We start from the raw sequence: 22,090 nt of genomic DNA, 5'->3' as shown, positions 1-22,090 counted from the left end.
AATGTCCAAACACAAAATTGCATTTGAGCTACTTAAATATGCTTTTTCTACAATATTTTAAATGTTCACCCTTCACTTTCTTCTCATGAAACACCTGCGTGTGTGCTCTTCAGATTTTGTCATATCCACAACTGAATATTGCTAGAACATGCATACAACAGAAAAAACCCTTCTTCCTTTCCACCCCACCACCACCACTTTCCTATGCTTAATATTCTATTCTTACAAGGCAAACATTAGAAAAATTTAAGGGGAAGGGTACAAACTATCTATGGGGAATAAGTGTATGCAAGTTCAGCTTTTAAATGTTTTGATAAATATCTGATACCTTATTTTATATCCTATAAAACTGGGATAGAAACTGAAATATTAGTTTTGTGTTCTAAATTGAACTGATGAATTACCAATTTGAAAGGGAAAGCAAAAAAATGTGAAAGGCCACAGTTTTTCCGAGTACTTATCTGAAAGTAAGCCACCAAATAATTTTCAAACATTCCCTTCTAGGAGGTAAAAGGAACAATAATAAAAAAATTAAACTTCTCTGTTTAACACAACCAACTACATTTCAATATTAGCATTTTTGTGTCAATGATTTCTTATACCTAATCTAGGATTCTGGTACCTAATTTTCACTCTTAAGGAGAAATAGCCAATATTATAATTAAGGTCTTGACAAATTAGTTTTTACATTTCTTGTACACAACGTACATTTGGAATTCTTAGATGTTGCATCTTGAAAACTTGAGGCTAAGATGGAAGTTACATTTTGTGATTAACCATTTAGAAGGGGCCTATAACTGACTGAACTGACTTTTGTTGGCTCTAGAGTTTCATTTGTTCAACAGAAGAACTTAAGGGCCTGATTCACTACTCCAGTTTTACATCAAAGTAACTCGATTGAAATAAAATCCAGTGGTTTATTTGGAGTAACAGCAGCGTGTAACTGAAGTGAAACTGTACTCACAGAGCAACACCCAGTTCACTGATGCACCAAGAACAATGTATCTCCTATCTGCTATATCCCAGAGAACTGCCAGGGTCCAACAGAACACTAATATTTCAAAAGAAAATTGCTAATGCAGAATAGTCAGAAAGGAAAGGAGTATTGTGTCTCCAAACATGAACAATGTTTCAACTAAGATGGAAACTTCCTTCTGGGTGTTGAAATGGACTCCTGATACCAATACTTTCAGTGTCACAAAGTTGAGCTGAAAAACAAAGAAATTTCTCACACAGATCACTGAATTTCCTCATAAATTGACTAATATGTGAGTGTATTATATTAATATGAACAGTGAGTTACAGTAGCGTGGTAATACCTAGATCAAACTTTTTGGTGACAGAAGCCCAGGCCTCCTTCATTGAGGTCAATGTGAGTTGTTGCCAGTACCTTCATCTGGACCATGAATAGTCCCCATACTTGTTGCTTTTATGTTATAATTTTGTTACTCTATACTCCCTCTATTATTTCCCCCCCAAAAAACCAAAGTTGTTGCAAATAAACACCATACTAACGTTGCTCATTTTGATTACTCTGTTAGCTTGGTATTCTTTGTCAAAAATCATCTTCACATTAAACCACTTGAACAAACCTACAGACCAAACAAATTTGTTTTAAAGAAGGACACTGTTACACCAAAACTTTAGTACTAAATCTAGTACTGAAACAGACTGACTAAAAAATAATCTGATGTGGACAAAAACAGTGTTAAGCAGCTAGATAGTACGATCTGTTTTTCCGGAAATTATGGAAGTACTACAGCAGTGCCCTCTTGTGGGGCCGTACAGTAATAAGGTCTTCATTATGCTAAAAAATAGGGTTTACTGAGTTATAATTCAGAAATATAATTGTGTTGTGGGTCAAAAGAGAGACAGGAAGGTTTAGCTCTGGAGTAATGTTTTTTTAAACCAGTACTATTTATATTAGTTTGGGAGTTTTGAAGTTACAAGAGTATAAAACCTGCCCAAGAATAAACAGTGGTTATTTTGAAATCATTTTGTCTTTAAACAGCTCAAAAAATTGCGGATTTTAAAAATGAAATTTTGCAAGCTGCAAAATTGGTCCACAACATGGACTTATGTCTTGGGAAATTATTGTAAAAATGGTCAGGATATTAAACATTTAAAGCATGAACTGTGGTCAAGAACTGTAAAAGTATGTTCCTTTGTGTTTTCAGTTTGCATACTTTCTGTCCAATTGTTAACTAGCTCTTAAGTTATGCAATATACATTTTTAAAATACAAAAACTAATTATGCTGACCAAAGGATAAATCCTAGTTTATTTTCTGTTACAATAAAAATCAGTAAAATAATGCAGTTAAAAAAACTTCTGTAGAAGCAGTTAGGGGTTAAAAAAAAAAAATCAGATAAATATTCAAAGATCCTGCAGCCACCAAAAACCACAAGTCATGCAGAGTCAATGAGTTCCGGGTACAACTCTGTGAGGAGGATTAAACAAATCAACGGGGTGCTGAAACAGTCACAAAAATAAATCTCTTACAGAACTACACAATGCTGCATCTAAGATGTAACCTGTCTGTTACATTAATACTAAAAATTTCAAGATCAAAAACACATGGTCAACAAAGAAACAATTGTGCTGCCTTCAAAAAACAAATTAAAAGTAAGAACTATGCAAAGTAAAGATAAATATAGTTTAAGGAATATACTGAAGGTAAACAATCCATGATATAATACTGCAGTGTAAGTACCAACTCCTAATTGCATTATGCATGCTGTAGCATTATATATGCCTAAAGGGATCATTAGCTTAACACATGAGAAGACAGTTTAGAATACTGAAGCACAGAATACTATTGAACTGCTGGTAAGCATAATCATTTCCTGGAAAAAAGTTCCTACAGGGTTTGTTTGGGGAGAGCGTTGGGGGTGTTTATTGGAGGAAGAGAAGGAAGGTTATACTAAAGACTTTGCTAACTTGGTGGTTTGATGATAACGATGTCATACTACTACGCACAAGTTGCAGAAGGGGGACAGCACACACATGCACATAAAAAAGGGTAGGAACTATACACACTGTGGATCTCTTGACCAAACACTGGCTAGCGTTGAAGGAGCAGAGACACAAAATTACGTTTTTTCTGACTCTTAAAAATAGGCCCTTCAGCTGGAAGCTGCATACTCCAGGCTTCTGAAACCTAGAAATTTTAGTTTAATTAAGTAAGTCATATTTATGAGTGTTCTGTACTGAAATAATGAAGACCTAATTAGGTAAGTTTCAACTGGCCACTTGCTGGCAGAGCCAGCACTAAAGCAATGAAGGGACTGCTATTTTGATTTCCTAGATACATTACGCTGAAGTACAGAGACATTTAATTAAAGAAAAATTTAATTATTCAAGGTACATAAAGAATATTAAAATAAGCTGTAGTTTAGAGGTAGCGGAGGGAATAGAGCAAACAGTGGTAGTTCTCCGAGGTACAACACAAGGCCTAAATTTATTGTTGTTCACCACTTTGGCTAGAGGTGTAGACGGACTGAAACCCCCACAAACTGCACAGGCACTAGAGTAGGTACTTTTTATTATCCTAAAGCAACTCTTCAGTCAATTGAAAGAGTGGCAAAGATAGACAGCCAAGACCTCACTGCTTCCAGGTTCTTCATGTTCTGGAACACCCTACAAATAGAATCATTTGCATCCTACAATCAGAAGGTTCCTGCGAACTATTTCATGAACAGAACTTAGCATGGAGGAAGATGGATAAGCTTTTTCTGGTGATTAAGTGATCTTCTGCTCTCACTTCCTCCATCACTGATTAGCCAAAACTGCTAATTCTATGCAGTGTAGTTGTAGCCATCCGTAGTCCTAGGATATTAGGAGGACAAGGTGGGTGAGGTAATATCTTTTACTGAACCAACTTCTGTTGGTGAGCGAGACAAGCTTTCATGCCACACAGACCTGAAGAAGAGCTTTGTGGGGCATGAAAGCTTGTGTCTCTCACCAACAGAAGCTGGTCCAATAAAAGATATTACCTCACCCAACCTATTCTAATCACTTCAAAATGGTCATGATTCCCTTTGTTTTTTCATGTCTCATGCAGATGTCTAAGCCCCCTCAATCTCCAGGTAGTCAAAAATTATAGCCATACTAGATTACCAATGTTTTTTCTAGTCCAGTATACTGTCTCTGAGAAAGGGCAACAACAAATGGTTCAGGGAAAAAAAACAAGAAACCCCTAATGGACATTTATGGAATCATTTGCCATGGGGAATTTTTTTTCATAATCCCTAGTAGCTACTGGTTGGCTTATGCCTTGAAACAAGGGTTTAATTTCCTTATTCATCTTTACCTTTAATTTTTTTTATTTGTATGTGTAAATGTATATATGAGAGTATGAATGCTCTCATACTCAATAAAAATGTTGAATCCTACCAAGTTATTAGCTTCTATATCTTGTAGCAATGAATTCAATTGGTTGGTTGATTAGGGAAAGGGGAAGGTTTTAAAAAATCCTTTCACCAGTTTTAAGTGTGTTGCTTTTTTATTTCATTGGATGATCTCCTGTTCTTATATTATGGGAGAGGGAAAATAGGAGCATCGTATTTTCTCTCTTGCATTATTTTAACACTGATGATATACCACCTTCCTTTACAGATGACAATGGAAAGTCCAGAGGATCAGCTTTTTGAAGCTCAAAAGCAGCACTTGGTCCAATAAAAGATATTACCTGCCCTATCTTGTGTCTCAATAGAAAACACTTCAGAAATATAAACTTCTATACAACTTGAACTGCAGGTGGCTTGTGTTTAAATTAAACTATTTAATTTCACTACTAAATCTCTAATTTGAGAATTTACATCCAGCACAGTCCAACTCAGGAGACAAAATACTGAGAACTTAAAAGACAATAATGAACTTTGAGTGACATTAACATAAATGTGGATTTCACTTTAAACTGCCTGCAGTATCCTCAACCTGACAGGCCTCCCCTGTACGTAAAGGTTATCTGTTGTCTTAGAACATGCTGCATTCATCCATTACAATATCAAATATATACACCAAAAATCAGATGAACCCACTGTAGCAGAGGAGACACAATATCACTCCTGAAATTTGTTAGCTGAACTAGGCAACTTCCCATTTTCACTACTATGTTCGGTTTTATCCCAATGTTGTTCTTCATTGCAGCTACTTGTAGTTGGGAGTGCCCAGAGTGTAACAAGTCATTTTCTCTATACCACCATCCCATATTCAGAAGAGTACAGAAGGAGAGGAGGGGGGAAGCAAAGAGCAGAGAAGTATGGTATCTGTGAAGTAAGAGACCAATTCATCCATCTCCCGCTCAATTATTTGTTTTTGCACCACAGTCTTATAAGAATAAAGGGAAGAACATCATTTTCAACAGAAAAAACAGAAGCAAAACCAAGTCCAGTTTGGTTCCTGAATTGAGTACAGATACTGTAAATAAATACAGAAATTCACAACAAGAGGAAATGTATGCAACTCTTTGTTTCTGTAAGATTGCACCAACTGAGAAGGAAAGAAACCTCAGTCTTAAGGTTTTTAGATAAGAAGCTTAAATCAAAGGAGCAAAGTATAGCTGCAGCCAAAGCACTTTAAAACTCTGGGTTTGGTTAGAGGTATAACTGAACAACTACATTTTAAAAGAAAATGTGTTACATTAATAACTGAGGTCATGATGTCAAATATTATTACAAATGTATACTATCCTGCTTACTGATTTCCAAATGCTACCTCCTTGATATTTTTATCTTCTCATATTTGCTTAGTTGTCATCCAAATTAAGGGATTAACAAGCTCCTCTACAAAAACAGTATATGTTTAATACTAACATGTAAATAATGCCCCAAAATAATTGCTTCACTGAGTATCCCAAAAAACACATTTTTACTTTAAAGAGTTATTAAAATGTTTACAAACACTATAATTTTACGAAAAACTTGTTACCATTGAAATTACTTGCTGCTCAACTGTCTTACCTGAGGTATGTGCCATATATGAAGAACAATGACATCATTACTCCATTTAAAAGAAAGATCACAGCAACATAAAAGGAAGCAGGGTCTCCCAATCCTAACAAACAGCAATTAACATACAGATATTGACAAAAATATACTAAAATAGGACAGATTTTATATGTGTATATTCTAGCAACAAAAAGTCAGAATAACACGTTATATAGCATGTAACCTTACTACATGTATATCGAGAAAAATAAAAATAATTTATCTTTTGATATCTCCAAGCTAACACAGGGAGTAGGGAAGAGGAATGCACCACCAGAAAACGTGTGAATCAGATGCAATCTCAAGGCATTCAAAAATAAAAAGTGAGCTCTTTTCTCCTACAATAAAGGCAATTTAAAAAAGAGCCATGTTCAATCCATAAGGGGTGGCAAGGAAAAGATGACACCCGGGTCTGCAGACATTATTCCCTACATGCTGAAAACATAGGAGGGAATTTCTTCAAAACTGAGGATGAATTGGCTGGCATGTATGGAAGCCCTGATAAGCATCAATATACTGCCTCTTAAAGAAGTTAGGAGAATAATTCAAAATATCTTGCTTTTGATTAAGTTAGATAAAAAGTGAACTGTGCAGACTCTGAACAAAGCCCTTATTTTTTGGGGTAGCTTAAGAATAATGAAGCATTAAAACAGTTACAGCAAAAGTGAATTAGGTTTCTCTTAATATAGGGCAGTTCATACGTGCACAAATCCCACAATATATATTTACAATTCAAACTAATCCATTAACTTTTTATTCCATTACCAGTAGTTTTAACCTTTACATTTATTTTAAAAACAAAGAATACACCTCTTAAGGTAAAATTGGATTTAAAGTCTGTTCCATAAAAGTTTTTAAAGATTTTTTTAATTAAATGTGAATCTGATTTATACAGCTCAGTTAAATTATAGCATATTTCTAAATTTCAAAAGACAAAATGAAAAGGTTGTTTTACAAGACACCTTTTATACTTAAGGTATTATAAAAAGCTTTATCACACATTATCAAGCACGTTCCTCCACATCTGAAATAGCACTTGGTCATGCCTGAGCTCTGGGAACTAAAGATCAGATACAAGATCCTCACATCCATCCCAGCCCATTTAAACTGGGTGAAAGATCCAGATTCCCCCAGGGGAGGATTCCCCCAGTGCAATCACCATGGAAGACACTATGGAAGGCTGCCTTCTGAAATTCCCTCACAAGCACTGGTGTATGGAACATGTAGAGGGCAGGGCCGCAGCACTGCAGATATTTGAGTAGCACTGTCACTCAGACGGCAACCCAGGGAGGCTGCCTAACTTACACAGCCCCAAAGGCTTGTCTAAATTATGTCAGGGGCCACTGTGGCCCTCAGAGCAACCCAGGATTGGGAGGGCTCAAAGATGGCTTAAAACCAATTTAGGCTTGTCACTACAACAGTTGCTTGAGTTAGTACACTTGATTTACTGCACTCAAGCTAGCCTAGCTCAAGTGAGATGGACCGAAATGCGACACATTCCATTTACACAATCTAATTTGGTTAGCAGCTGAGGAATTACAATTCGAACTGCTGCATGCCCACTATATTACCAACTCCCATGTCCGCAGCATTGCAGCTTCAACTCATCCTCTTCAACAGGCAATTCGCTCAAGCTACACATTTTTGCACATGGATGAGAGTTGGGTTAGGGGCAAAACTCAAGTTATAGCTCAAGCTAGTGCTGCAGTGAAGACAAGCCCCTAGTCCTCACTACCTGGATTACAAGTTCTGTGCTATACCTCTACGAGGCACAGCACAAAATCCCTCCTTTTCCATGTATTTCATATACTATGTTGCAAAATTAGCTAAAACACAGGCTTAACTAAATGAAAATGAGCCAGTGATGAACACACATTAACCAAAATACATGCAAAACCACAAGGATATACTAGGGGAAAAAAACTTGCCTTCACAGCTTTCAACAGGACTAAGCCCTTCTCCTCTGTTTACAGTCCAGCATGTCTTGGTCTGAAGACCAATAAAATCCATTACCCCTGTGTATATGCGGTACCAGCTGGCGAGGACCACCTGTGTAGAAAATAGGATTTGAAGTTTTTAAGTAGGAACTTAGATTTACAGATTATCTCAATACCTACGGCAACCTTTCAAACAGCCAGGAACTAGTAAAATGCCATGACAGTGTTTCCAAGACTCTACATTTTTAATTTCTACAAAACTAAGGGTTTTTGAGATGATTCACTCTGAATACCCAACATAGCTCTATTGCTCAGCATTAGTCTTAACACTATACCTGCTTAACATCAGAAGTCTATATACCCCCATCAACCTAAGGCAGTGCTTCTCAACTTTTCCAGACTACTGTACCCCTTTCAGGAGTCTGATTTGTCTTGCGTACCCCAAAGTTTCACCTCAATTAAAAATACTTGCTTACAAAATCAGACATAAAAATACGCAAGTGTCGCAGCACACTATTGCTGAATAATTGCTTACTTTCTCATTTGTACCACGTAACTATAAAAATCAGTTGGAGTATAAATATTGTACTTACATTTCAGTGCACAGCATATAGAGCAGTATAAACAAGCCATTGTCTGTCTGTATGACATTTTAGTTTATAGCGATTTCGCTAGTGCTTTCTATGTAGGCTGTAGTAAAACTAGGCAAATATCGAGATGAGTGGATATATCTCCGGGAAGATCTTTACATACCCCTGGTTGGGAACCACTGTATTCAGAACCATGTAGGAATTGGTATATTTGAACATTTTATGGAAGGAGCTCTATGAGCCAACTTTGCTTAGCAGATGTCTCTCAGATGGTCCCAAATTTTTCCCACAAAGTTGGCAAAGCACGCATAGAGCAAGCTGTCAAACAACAAAGTATCCAAATACCCTATTTACACCCCTCTAATACAAGATCAAATTCATCTGACCAGGATACCTCTAGATATCTGATACAGAGAGATGGTTAACATGAAACTGAGACATCTCTTTAGGGAAAATAATCACACAGACATGAAAAACTGCATAATGTTCTTTATGGATCACTAAGTAAGGAGAACACGATAAGGCTACCTCTTGGCATGGCCAGAATAACAGTAATGGACAAATCCTAAGTTTTGTATTAGTTTTTACTCCCTTCTTACTCAAGCTAATTCCTATAGAGTGAATTGGAATTTATCTTACTAAGGACCTCAGAATTTGCAATACCACCACACTTCCATAGTGCTGTCTTCCATTCAAAGATCTTAATGCATTTTACAACCAAGAATGAATTAAGCCTCAACACTCCTGAGAGATAGGAAATAGATTTTCTATCTGTAAAATGGGGATAATACTAAGGCACAAAAGTCAAGGCAAGACAGAAAGTCTGGCTGAACTGAGAACAGAACCTAGGCTACTCATCACTGAGATCTGTGCTTTAATTACAAGTGACCTTTAAATCACAAGGCTATCATTTATCCAATTGCCATCACAAAGAACATCTAAACTGACTAGAGGAAAAGCAAATTCTGAAGTTCAAGAATGTCAGGCACACTCATAATTAAAGTTCCAAACAATGAGAACTGTGACTTAACATAAGAGGTAGTTGAAAGAAAGTTGCACTTCAGGGATGAATCCTGGCCCCACTGACGTCAAGAGGAGTTCTGCCACTGACTTCAGAGGAGATAGGATTTTAGCACAGGTTCCCCTTTTGTATCTCCTTTGTATGCACCAGAAGAAACAAATCAACTTACATTCTTAAAAAGGACATTTCTCTTTTTCAGCCCTCCTTGCAGAAACCTGAGGCTTGTGGGAATTAGATTCCTTAGCTACCAACTCTAATGTCTCTCAAAGGACTAAATGGTCGACCAGACCTTAAAGAGCCACTGATATACTTTTGTCATGAAGCATGCCATCCGCTAATGTTACTGAGTGCCACTGCACACTCAATAAATACTACAGAGGAGATTCTCAAACACCCTTGGTGAGGTAAGTATCTTAGTTAGGCTCCTTTGAAAATTCTGTCTGACAGACCCTGCTGTTTCATCAATACTTCACAAGAAATTCTATTTAAGTTGTAAGTGACCTTTATCAGGAATAAACTCTTGAGTCCATTCAAGGGCTGCACTAGTTTTAATTATTAGACACAGCTACTCATGTACCTGGTACTAAACACTAACAATATTCTTGTCAAAGGCTTCCTTAGATGACATGGCTAATTATAAAGGCTACATTTTAGTCACTGGTATTTTTAGTAAAACTCATGGACAGGTCATGGGCAATAAACAAAAATTCACGGCCCATGACCTGTCCATGACTTTCACTATACACCCCTGACTAGGGTTTGGGTTTTTTTTTTGGGGGGGGGGGGGGGCGGGCGAGAGGCTTCCCATGGGTGCCACGGGAGGGCAGCCCAGGTGCTGGGCAGGGGTGGGGGGGGGGGAAAATCAGGCGGCGCATGGCCAGGACCCTTGCTGGTGCTGGAGGGAGAGGGGGCACAGTGGTGCTCAGCCTGGGACCCCAACTGGTGCTGGGAGTGGGGTGGGGGCTGGCGGGGCCTGCAGGCTCCGTACCTGGCTCTGTGCCTCCCCCCTCCCAACAGCAGCAGAGTTTGGGTGTGGGAAGAGAGCAGGGGGTTGGGGCACGGGACAGGGTGAGGTGCACTCTGGGTGGCGCTTACCTGGGGGGGCCGTTCAAAGCCCACCTCACACCGTCCCGTGCCCCAACCCCCTCCCACACCCAAACTCTGCTGCTGGGGGGAGAGGGGCAAGACTGGTGTGACTGACGCAGGTACTGCCTGAACTGCCCCTGAGCCAGGCGCATTGGCTGCTGCAAAAGTCATGGAGGTCACGGAATCTGTGACAAACTCGCAGCATTACTTATGATTGATGTAAATGGAGGAAAATTAGATGCAGGAAAACTGCTGTGTCAATCACACATCTATAGCCTCTTAGCTACCTGGACCACATTCAAATACTTCGTCAATGAAAGCTTGGGATCTGGGTTATGCCAACAAGATTCCAAAAGGATCTACATTTCTTGAACTGTAGCCTATTCATGCTCTTATAGCATGGCCACCACTGTGTATCTGATTGACCCTGGTCTTGATGTCCTCATTTATGATACTTATTTGCCATCTTTCATTTTAACCACTAATTGCAGATTAAGGATACACATTTGATCGGGTAGGCTCAACTTTGCTAGGTCACTCTTTAGCTGAAGTCAAAATTCTCTACTGCTTCAGAATGAAAGGAACTTTGTATCACTCAAGCAGAACAGTGTATAAATGTTATACACTGGCATATTTTGTAACCAAAGGAGGGGAAAAATTGTATGAGGAATAAGGTTCCTATTCTGTATATAAGCTAGATTCATAAAAAACTTGATTTAGTCAGCTGATGAAATAGTCTCAAATATTAGTAAATACAAAGTAATAGCAGGCAGTGTGCCCTAAGAGATCCATGTTTTGCATTTCCACCAGCCAAAAATCCTCACTCGGTGATCTCTGCATCAAGCCAATAAAGAATTGTTATTTACTCTATAGTAACTGTGGTCCTTTGAGATATGTTGTTCACATGCACAACCTGCTCACCAACGGTGCCTCCTAAACGGTTTCTTAAAGAAACTGTTGGTGATGTGAAAGAAACAGGTTACCCTGAAGTTAAGCAGCATCACCAACCTGCCAGTCTTCAGGAGAGGGAAGAAAACAAGGGAAGAATGAAAACAGATTGCAACTGAAGAGTGGAAAATTAAGGTGTGAAAAATGCCTACAGTTTGATTGACTGCTGCCTGCTTGAAATCAGTTAGGGGGTACACCCCAGAGGAAACCAAATCATAGAAACATATAATAGCTACCTAATTTAAACAAAGAAGTTACCATACAATACTTAAATTCAGTTACAATATAATTAAATGTATATTTCAGGGAAGATTTCTTTCTGCCCTATAGCAGTATCACTCTTTTCAGCAAAATTTTTACTTTCTAAATAAAACACTAGGACAGGGATCGGCAACCTTTGGCATGCGGCCCGCCAGGGTAAGCCCCCTGGCAGGCTGGGCCAGTTTGTTTACTTGCCGTTTCTACAGGTTCAGCCGATCACAGCTTCCACTGTCCGCGGTTCGCCGTGCCAGGCCAATGGGGGCTGCAGAAAGTGGCGCAGGCTGAGGGATGTGCTGGCCGCCGCTTCCCGCAGCCCCCATTGGCCTGGAGTGGCAAACTGCGGCTAGTGGGAGCCGCAATTGGCTGAACATGCGGACGCGGCACGTAAACAAACCAGCCCGGCTCGCCGGGAGCTTACCCTGGCAGGCCGCATGCCAAAGGTTGCTGATCACTAGGACATTAACCAGAGTTTTCACAGAAACAGGTACTCCTTTCAAAATATGGCTTACCTCTGGATAAAGATTGAACCTTTTTAACGTGTTAATCACCAGAGGATATTCAGTTAGTTTATCATTCATAATCATCCACATTCCATTCCAAAATGATGGTGCTTCAACAATCGTCTTGAAATAGGAATAATAAAGGCCCTAAAAGGATGCATAATTTAGCAGAAATTAATCAGGTAGTACCATTTGTATTGTCCTACATAAGATTCCTTCTTTTAAGCGGAATTCATTATTATAAGACTCAGACAAAGCTAGTAAGCACAACTACACAATTTTCCAAGTTTCTTCATGTTAGTACCATTTCGAAACTCAGTTGGGCAAAACACCCAGAGAACTTCCATTTTGTCTCAAAAGAAGCATGAAATACTATAGAGAAAGGTAGTTAAAAATATTCCATGCAGTTAGGACATATGTTTCATTAACAAAGTGACAGAGAAACCGGTAAATGGGGGTAAATGTTCACTTTTTAAATGTGTGCTTCATTAAATTAATAACTTTATAAAGTTATGAAATAGGGTATTTAAAATTTTACATATTTTATTGTATATTAGGTCACAATATCATGTTTAAAATAAAATATATTTGAAACCCATTTGAAAGGGAACTCAATTTATATATGAAATTGGTACCTCAAAATTAACATATAAATATATGTTACTTATAAAGTATTTGTATGTGTTATTTTTTCTTGCTGTGGAATTTTGGAAATTATAAGATCAATTATTCCAGACAAGTTTTAAAGACTGCAGTGTCGCTTTTTATTTAAATTATTTAGAAGAAAAAAAGATCTAACCATTTCAGTGCGAAAAGCCATCTCTCTTTCCAGCGTTGAAAGGTGAGAAAAATGACGGTCATTTTCAAAAAGAGTTGTAATATGACACCTGCATGAACAAAACCTATTCAGTTTCAATTTTCAGGTTTTGAAACCAGTACTGATTTATACACACTAGGAAACTTTTAGTAAATATTTTCACATCAGAAAACACAGCAGACCTAATGCAGCTACTTGTAATTCAGTCTGCTGTTGTACTGATGATTACTTTCCAGTCTCCTCTCTTCACACTATCCATTTTAAGTGAGTTAACTAAAATAAAGAGAATGTGAATCTACAAGGGTCTCTTGCAATACCATTAAAAAGGGATTTTTTTTAAAAAATCAAATGCATATATAAAAAATATTTTATAATAAAGTGCAAGAGACACGTGGATCGAAAGCTAAGTGCTCTTAGAATGAGCAAATCTGACTTCAGGGAAGGAAATTCTGATGTATGCCTACCAAATCAGTGAAAGATTAAAAAAGTGGAGCAAATGCTGCAATTAAATGGAAGTACTTTATATTTGCCCAGGGAAGTTTTCCCTGCTCAATGCTTTTTACTAAAGTACAATTATGTACCAGTATGAGGATATCAAATGGTGATTTTAATCTTAAAAAAGGATACAGATCGTGAGGGGGGAAAAAAAAACCCCCACTTGCCAGAGGAAATATATATTTTGCCTCTGCAAGCATGCTGAGTAGGGTTGGCTCCTTCTCTGGAAGAGAGGGGAGAAGAAAGGAACAGAACAGCCAAGTGACTCTATCCCTTTATTAGGAGGAGGGGGGTTGCAAGAAACACAGCACTAGATACTGTTAGTTTCGGGGGGTTTGTTATGGGTTTTGGTGGACTGTTTTTTTTGTTTTGGTTTTTTTTGGAGGAGGGAAGAAGGAGGGCTAGGGGAGCAGAATGGCTGGAGTTGCTAAATTTTTTTCCACAGATACGTAGAAAAGCAGTCACTGATCCTTTCACAGATATTGCTCCTTTTAAAAGTGGGGAGTGAGACCTGGAGCTGAGGTCTTAGGAAAAACAGTAGTAACTGGGAGGCCAAGAGCCTACTGTGCACACAAGAGAGCAAGAAGAAGCAGAGAAGCCCTGACAAGAGGCAAAATGGGATACAGAATTAGTACATTTATTAATGGGCAGAATTAAATAGGGAACAGAAAGGATTTATTTGGGGGCCCTCATAACTGACTGGAGGATAGGAAGGAGTACCAGTGAAAATATGCATGGCTTTGAGGGTCACAGCCATATAGGTATTTTTCACCCAGACAGTAGACTTCGCCCTTGGGCAAAAAGTTTAGGGGGAAATCTTTCAAGTCCAGAATCACAAAAACAGAACAACTCTATGTTAAAGATGATGACTTTCACTGAAAGATATGACGATAATGGATAAATTAGTCACCCCAGTGGCTTATCTATCTATCCATCCATCCATATATATGATGCTTCCCGTTGTTTTAAAACGGTAATATTTCTAATTACTTATATCAACCTTAAGCCAATAAAAATAATCTTACCAGTGTAAAACTCCTGCTAAAGCAGCTGTTTTAAAAAAAAAAAAAAAAAAGGGAGGTAAGTGTCTTCATTATCAAACATTTAAACTTAAAAAATGTTCTTTAAAATAATTACAGAACAGTTATCATGGGCTTGCACACTGTGCTCAACTCGGCTTCTAGGAGAAGGAAGGATAGGAGTAACCTGTGCTGCTTTTGAGATGAACTTTTTTGGCCAACACTTAAGCATCTGGAATTAAATGGACAGTATTAATACATAATACTTCAATACATACCATGGATCATTCAAATGGACCAATTAGAATTCAAGCCATTTAACTTCAAAAGGCAAGAAAGAAAAATAATAAGCTGTAAAAGCCAAATGTCACATCTAACTTGCTGACACAGTACACTTTATACATCTAAGACAGCAATACTAGTCAGATTTTTTTAAAGTAATATATTCTACCGTTAGCATCTTGTATGTCACAAAATACCTTGCATTGAACAAAAACTAGATGCAAAACAGTCTGTATGACTAAAGGAAAATACATATACATTGTGCTTGTTTTATGTTGAAGAAAAATGTTACTTACAATTACTATGAAAATCTGTAATATAAATGTCACAGAAAAACATTCCTTCCCCAGCAAACAAAATGCAGCTGAAAAAACATTTATCTGACAATGACGTTACATGCAGCTTTTAATAAAAACTTAAATATTTGTTTGCTCATATAAAATTTACACTCCATCCTTAAATTTAGAATATTTTTACAAATACTTCTGGAATAAATTACATATAAGGGTAATCTATTAGTCCCGGTCTTATTTTTGAATTAAATTCAATTTTACAGTTTTAGCTTGTCACAGATTTTTGTACTGACAATGTTTACATGCATTCTAGTGGAAAACTGGAAGTTTTGATTGCAAGGGAAGCTATACATAAGGTGTGTCAGCAATGTAACAGCTAATATTTAAATCACCAACAGTATGTTTTAGAGTTAATTATGCTGAGAGGAATGGGGCAGTTCAAAATCCACAAGCTACTACATCAGTCTGTTTGCAAACTCAGTAAGACAACACTGCATTATTGTATATTCAGTTAACCTTAACATGTTTTCTCCTCAACCATGATGGCAAGAAAATTTTGTTTCAGAATCTAAGCTATTACAAAGAGTAGATTCCGTGACGCTGCAGAATGCAAAGGTTTTTGAATATAATTAGACCCACTAACTTAACCTTACATACATCTACAATGAGCAGTGTAAAGAGAAGAGATTCACATAGTTACATACATCCTGTAATTGTTTTTCACAATGCATTAAAGCCAATTTTACAGTATTTCAATTTTAAAACTGAAATTAATTACATATTAAAACAAAGCACTGAAATTGTGTTTCACTTCCATCAAAGGTACTATATATATTTCATACAGAAGCATATTCTTTAATTCAGCAGAAAAAATACATTCACTCACATTAGGTTTTACAATAATTTCTTATAGCTCTTTTTTTCAACTTCACAAATGCCATTCTTTATTGTGTGTTTATGATGAAACTATGTCAATAATATCATGCTTGCTTGCAGTCATTACCTCCATATCTGCATTTCAAAAGGTGGTGAGAGCAATTTTGCTCTCTTACACCATTGTAACTTGAGTAGCTTCCTTGACTTTAGTGGAATTATTCCAGATTTACACAAATGTTTTCCATTGACAGATCTGGCCCAGGATATTTTAAATTACATCAGAAATATATACTTAGTATATTTATAAAAAAGGTCACCTTAGTGTAACTTGTGAGAAGTTCAAGGAGATTAGAGAGGCTATAAAAATAAAAAACTCAACAATGGGAGATTTCAACTATCCCCATATTGACTGGGTACATGTCACCTCAGGCTCAGGGCAGGATATAGAGACAAGTTTCTTGATGCCTTAAATGACTGCTTCTTGAAGCAGCTTGTCCTGGAACCCACAAGATGAGAAGCAATTCTTGATTTAGTCCTAAGTGGAGCACAGGATCTGACCCAAGAGGTGAATATAGCTGAACCACTTGGTAATAGTGACCATAACATAATAAAATTTACCATACCTGTCGAGGGGGGAAACACCACACCAGTCCACCATGGTAGCGTTTAATTTCAGAAAGGGGAACTACACAAAAATGAGGAAACTAGCTCAACAGAAATTAAAAGGTACAGTGCCAAAAGTGAAATCCCTGGAAGCTGCACGGAAACTTTTTAAAGACACCATGTGGTGAGGTGGTGTGGTTCCCTGCCGCCCCGGAGAGAAACAAGCCCCTCCAGACACCAGAGTGGGTGGAGCCAGGGAGCTCTGAACCCACACCCCAGAGGGTCAGGCGTTGCCCCGGAAAGATAAAAGCCCGACCTCAGGGCTCACTGGGGAGGCAGCTGGCAGGGAGGCCAGACACCTCCAGCCTAGCTCGCAAATGGGAAAGCCCAGCGGCCTGCAGAAAGCCCAAGGACTGGCCCAACCTGCCCCACGCCAGCTACCCAGAGGAGTTGCCAAGTCTACCCCTGGCCAGCTATCCCGAGGATCCCATGGTGCTGGACCCCCCTGAGGACCTCACCCTGACCCAGGTACCTCAAGAGGGGGAGTCTGGAAGTAGCCTGGGGACAGCCGACCCTAGTCTGGCTGCAGCACTGCCAGAACCCATGTCAGTGTGTTGTGGCCAGGATCCCCACTGACACACCAGCGGGTCTTCTGCCGCTGCTAGGGCACCGGGCTGGGATGCAGTGGAGTGGGAGGGCCTGTGTCCCCCGGCCACCCAACTCGTGGGTGGCAGTCTCCCCTTCTCCCAGGCCCTTTGGAACCTAGGGCCTGGGCCTACTGTTTATATACTGTTGTTGCTCAGCCCTGCCTGAGCGCCTGACTCACCAGTGCCCTGCCCTGACCCAGGGCCTGGGCTTACTGTTGTATTTCCACCTTCACAAAGGCCACGGAGGAAGGCTCATGTAGTCGGACTAATTCCCGGCAAGACCTATTCCCCAATTTGGTGAGGCGGTGGGGTTCCCTGCCGCTCCGGAGAGAGACAAGCCCTGGCTAACCTCTCTACACACCCTAATAGAGGTTGAAATTAAATGTATACCTCAAATTAAAAAGCAGAATATGAGGACCAAAAAAAGTGTCACTGTGGCTAAACAATGAAGTAAAAGAAGTAGTTAGAGGCAAAAAGGCATCCTTTAAAAAGTGGAATCCTCTCGAGGAAAATAGAAAGGAGCATAAACTCTAACAAATGAAGTGTAAATATATAATTAAGAAGGCCAAAAAAGAATTTGAAGAACAGTTAGCCAAAGACTCAAAAAGTAACAGCAAAAAAAATTAAATACATCAGAAGCAGGAAGCCTGCTAAACAACCAGTGGGGCCACTGGACGATCGAGATGCTAAAGGAGCACTGAAGAGCCATTACGGAGAAACTAAAGGAATTTTTTGCATTGGTCTTCACAGCTTAAGATGTAAGGGAGATTCCTCAACCGGAGCCATTCGTTTTAGGTGACAAATATGAGGAACTGTCCAAGATTGAGGTGTCATTAGAGGTGGTTTTGGAACAACTGGATAAATTAAACAGTAATAAGTGACCAATATCTGATGGTATTCACCTAAGAGTTCTACAATTTCACATTTGAGTTCCTTCAGAACTACTAATTGTGGTATGTAACCTATCATTTAAATCTGCTTCTGTAGCAGATCAGCGGAGCATAGCTAATGTGTTGCCAATTTTTTTTAAAAAAAGCTCTAGAGGCAATCCCTGCCATTACAGGCCAGTAAGCCTAACTTCAATACCAGGAAAACTTGTTGAAACTATAGTAAAGAACAGAATTATCAGACACATAGATGAACACTATTTGTTGCATTTGACGAAGTGGGTATTCACCCACAGAAGCTTACGCTCCAATACGTCTGTTAGTCTATAAGGTGCCACAGGACTCTGCCGCTTTTACAGATCCAGACTAACACGGCTACCGCTCTGATACTATTTGTTGGTGAAGAGTTAATATGGTTTTTGTAAAGAGAAATCGTGCCCCATCAATCTACTAGAATTCTTTGAGTGGGTCAACAAGCATATGGACAAGGGTGATCCACTGGATATAGTGTGTGGGGATTTTCAGAAAGCCTTTGACAAGGTCCCTCATCAAAGGCTCTTAAGCAAAGTAAGCTGTCATGGGATAAGAAAAGGGCAACAAAAATATTAGGGATATGGAACAGCTTCCATATGAGAAAAGATTTAAGACTGGGACTTTTCAGCTTGGAAAAGAGACGACTAAGGGGGGATAAGATAGAGATCTATAAAATAGTGAATGGTGTGGAGAAAGTAAATAAGGAAGTGTTATTTATTCCTTCTCATAACACAAGAACTAGGGGTCACCAAATGAAATTAATAGGCAGCAGGTTTAAATCAAACAAAAGAAAGTATTTGTTCACACAATGCAGTCAACTTGTGGAACTCTTTGCCAGAGGATGTTGTGAAGGCCAAAACTATAATTGGGTTAAAAAAAAGAAAGAAGTTCATGGGGGATAGGTCCATCAGTGGGTACTAGCCAGGATGGGCAGGGATGCTGTCCCTAGTTTCTGTTTTGCCAGAAGCTGCAAATAGGTGATAGGGGTAAACCATTAATGATTACCTGTTCTGTTCATTCCCTCTGAAGCACCTGGCATGGGCCGCTGTTGGAAGACCGGATACTGGGCTAGATGGACTTTGGTCTGACCCAGTATGGCCATTTTTCTGTTCTCCTGTTGTAGTGCTTTTAATGCTCTTATTTGGAATATTAAAAAAACACCCAATGCTCCATTCTTCAAAGATTTATGCACATACTAAATCTTTGAGCTCAACAGAACTATTTGGTTGCTTAATGGGACAACATCCATGCTTAACGGTAAGCACATATACACATTTTTTCAAGATTTAGAAATAATTATGTAAAAGGACTCTATTGCAGCAGAACTTGAATGGCATACTAGCATTCAAGCATAAACATGTTAGCATCCAAGCATAAATATGATTTGGGAATGAAGTACTATTGAAAAGGGAAGCCATTCTTAAGTCACAACATTTGGCACAGATCTGCCTCCAGAACAGAGGCTGAGATTTCTTCATACAAGTGTCAAAATGTACTGGTAAATGACTTATGCTTTCAAGAACTCAAGAAGGAATAGCAATCATATTGTAATTTGTTATATTCTGTCTTGAAACTTAATTATGACAAAAGAATAAGGGTGAACTATTTTTCAGGCTCACTATATAAAGATTTATTGAAAATTCAACTGGGTGAGGTTTTCCAAGAGTTCAGCTCCCAGTGAGGCATCTAAATGAAATGACCAGATTTTCCAAAGAAAGGACAATTGAAGCTGCAGGACGCTGAGCACTTTTAGAAGTCCTGCAACTTCATTTAGGTGCCTAAATAGGAGCTGAGCTCTTGTGAAAAATCTCACTCCAATAGTCGGTGCTCAGTACTTTTGAAAGTCTGGCCCTTTCAAGATTAAGATTACAAAATTAAACCAACAAAACTGTAAACCAAGCTTTTGTCAAATGTTCACATTTTAAATCAGATTTTGAAGTAGACCTCACATATTTACATTAGTATGGATTTATATTCTGTAGGAATAAATGGGTATGACATTTATACTTGGACCCATTCACTTGTTAGCACTGGCGTCACGGCCAAATTTCAGCTCTGGAAATAATATTCTGCCTACCTAAATCCCCTCTGAAATTTCAGCTGAACAAAGTATTCGATTCCTGCCTGAAACTGGTTGTTTAGCGTTGTTTAGCCTTTTAAACAACAGTTGTGTTTCAGTCTAAGAGGATGCTGTATGTCATTGGTGAATGAAACGATTTATTGACAATTTACTTAAATTACGTCGTAATAACTTATAAAAATAGCAAATTTCTTCCTATTTCTCTGATACAATTTCTTCTAGAATCTAGCCAGGTTTAGGAGATATCAGTAAATATCACCCAAAATTTTACAATACATTGAAGTTATTTGGTGTTAAAATAAGATTAAAAGATATTTAACAGATAAATAATTTGATGTTTGTTGATTTTACTTTAACTTTAAGATCCAGCATTTTCATTTAACATAGCAAACAGGTATTTTACAATGATTTCCAGTAGTGTGGCAATAAATTTAATTTTTGTCTCACAAGCATAGTATGTCAAGGAATCATCTTCCTCTCCTCCCCCAAAATATAATAAGTTTGATATTATATCCACATATATTTAAATGCTCTTAAGCTAATAATGCTAACTAACAAAGTGTTCCACAGATTACAGTATTGAAGCAATAAAGGTCACAAGCCAGGGCATTTCTTGGAAAATAATGACTGGCTAAAAGAAAGCTGATCACCCTAAACTTCCATCTTAGACCATTAACCTCAGCCAGTTATTAATTTCTCCCACAAGTGTCCTGGAACAATGGCGTTATAAATAAATTAAATTAAAAAATTTGAAAAATATGGGGCTATTTCCCCCTCCTTTTCCAAAGTTACATACTGAACTTGTACACTAACAGAGTAATAATTTGTGTAAGTTGTTAGAGGAAGAGAATGTTTGTATGTTAAGAATCAAAAGACCTAACTGACTGAATAATTAGTAATATATTACAAGTTCCAGGTGCATTTCTAGGGAATTATGAAAAATCAGAAGTGTACACACATATGCACATGTTCATATATATATGCACACCTAATAAAAAGTAACAAGTATCAGTCAAATACAAATACATTTTTTTTAATTTGTATTTTAGCTTGCATAAAGGATTTTATTATTGGCTTAACTGTGCTCTCATTTAAGTCAACACTAAACATTACTGTCAAGCATCAGAGAGGTAGCTGTGTTAGTCTGGATCTGCAGAAGCGGTAAAGAGTCCTGTGGCATCCTACGAAGCGCGTATTCACCCACAAAAGCTTATGCTCCAATACATCTGTTAGTCTATAAGGTGCCACAGGACTCTTTACCACTAAACATTATTGCAAATCCCATCCTAGATGTTTATTTGTGAGAGTGAGTGGTTGTGCGTGCACAGGCACCAGAGATACAATGCAATAGGAATGGTAACTAACATGCAAAGAAGCATGAGGTTTCCCCCCTAAATTACATTCCAGACAAACTCTGATATAGTACATTTTTATAAAGCAGTGAGACCTTAAGAACTGGTATGTTTGCCTCCTTACCTAGGATAAAAGTGAACCATATCTTGCTATCTGCTCTCATGATGAAGGCCCCTTTTCCTTCAATAAATACTGTAAAAAGAAAATAACTGTCTTAGCAGTATTTAGTTTTAAACTTCAAACAATGAAAAGCAAGCTCATTTAAAGAGACTGTTCTCAGGCTGCACCATTAATATTCTACAGCCACCTTGACTTAGCTTCAAAAGAGCTGAGATAAACTGGATGCAGAGTGACTAAACCTATTTAAAAACAA

General features: G+C 38.2%; 1 protein-coding gene across 2 annotated transcripts in view; it reads right to left on the bottom strand.

The window, feature by feature from the left end:
* Positions 1–22,090, bottom strand: part of DPY19L1 (dpy-19 like C-mannosyltransferase 1) — a 91,611-nt gene that overhangs the window by 68,132 nt on the left and 1,389 nt on the right. For both annotated transcript variants that reach the window (XM_084619551.1, XM_084619552.1), the window contains exons 2-7: positions 21,841–21,909; positions 14,670–14,694; positions 13,132–13,219; positions 12,342–12,479; positions 7,918–8,038; positions 5,963–6,056 (exon numbers count right to left, since the gene is read on the bottom strand). In XM_084619551.1, the coding sequence (XP_084475677.1) occupies positions 5,963–6,056; positions 7,918–8,038; positions 12,342–12,479; positions 13,132–13,219; positions 14,670–14,694; positions 21,841–21,909 (535 nt within the window). The remainder of the gene's footprint in view (positions 1–5,962; positions 6,057–7,917; positions 8,039–12,341; positions 12,480–13,131; positions 13,220–14,669; positions 14,695–21,840; positions 21,910–22,090) is intronic.

This window comes from Lepidochelys olivacea, assembly GCF_965140295.1.
Source record: "Lepidochelys olivacea isolate rLepOli2 genome assembly, chromosome: 2".
In the NCBI taxonomy this organism is placed as follows: Eukaryota; Metazoa; Chordata; order Testudines; family Cheloniidae; genus Lepidochelys; species Lepidochelys olivacea.
The sequence above is the reverse complement of the archived record's forward strand: the minus strand, read 5'-3'. Positions and strand labels throughout refer to the sequence as shown.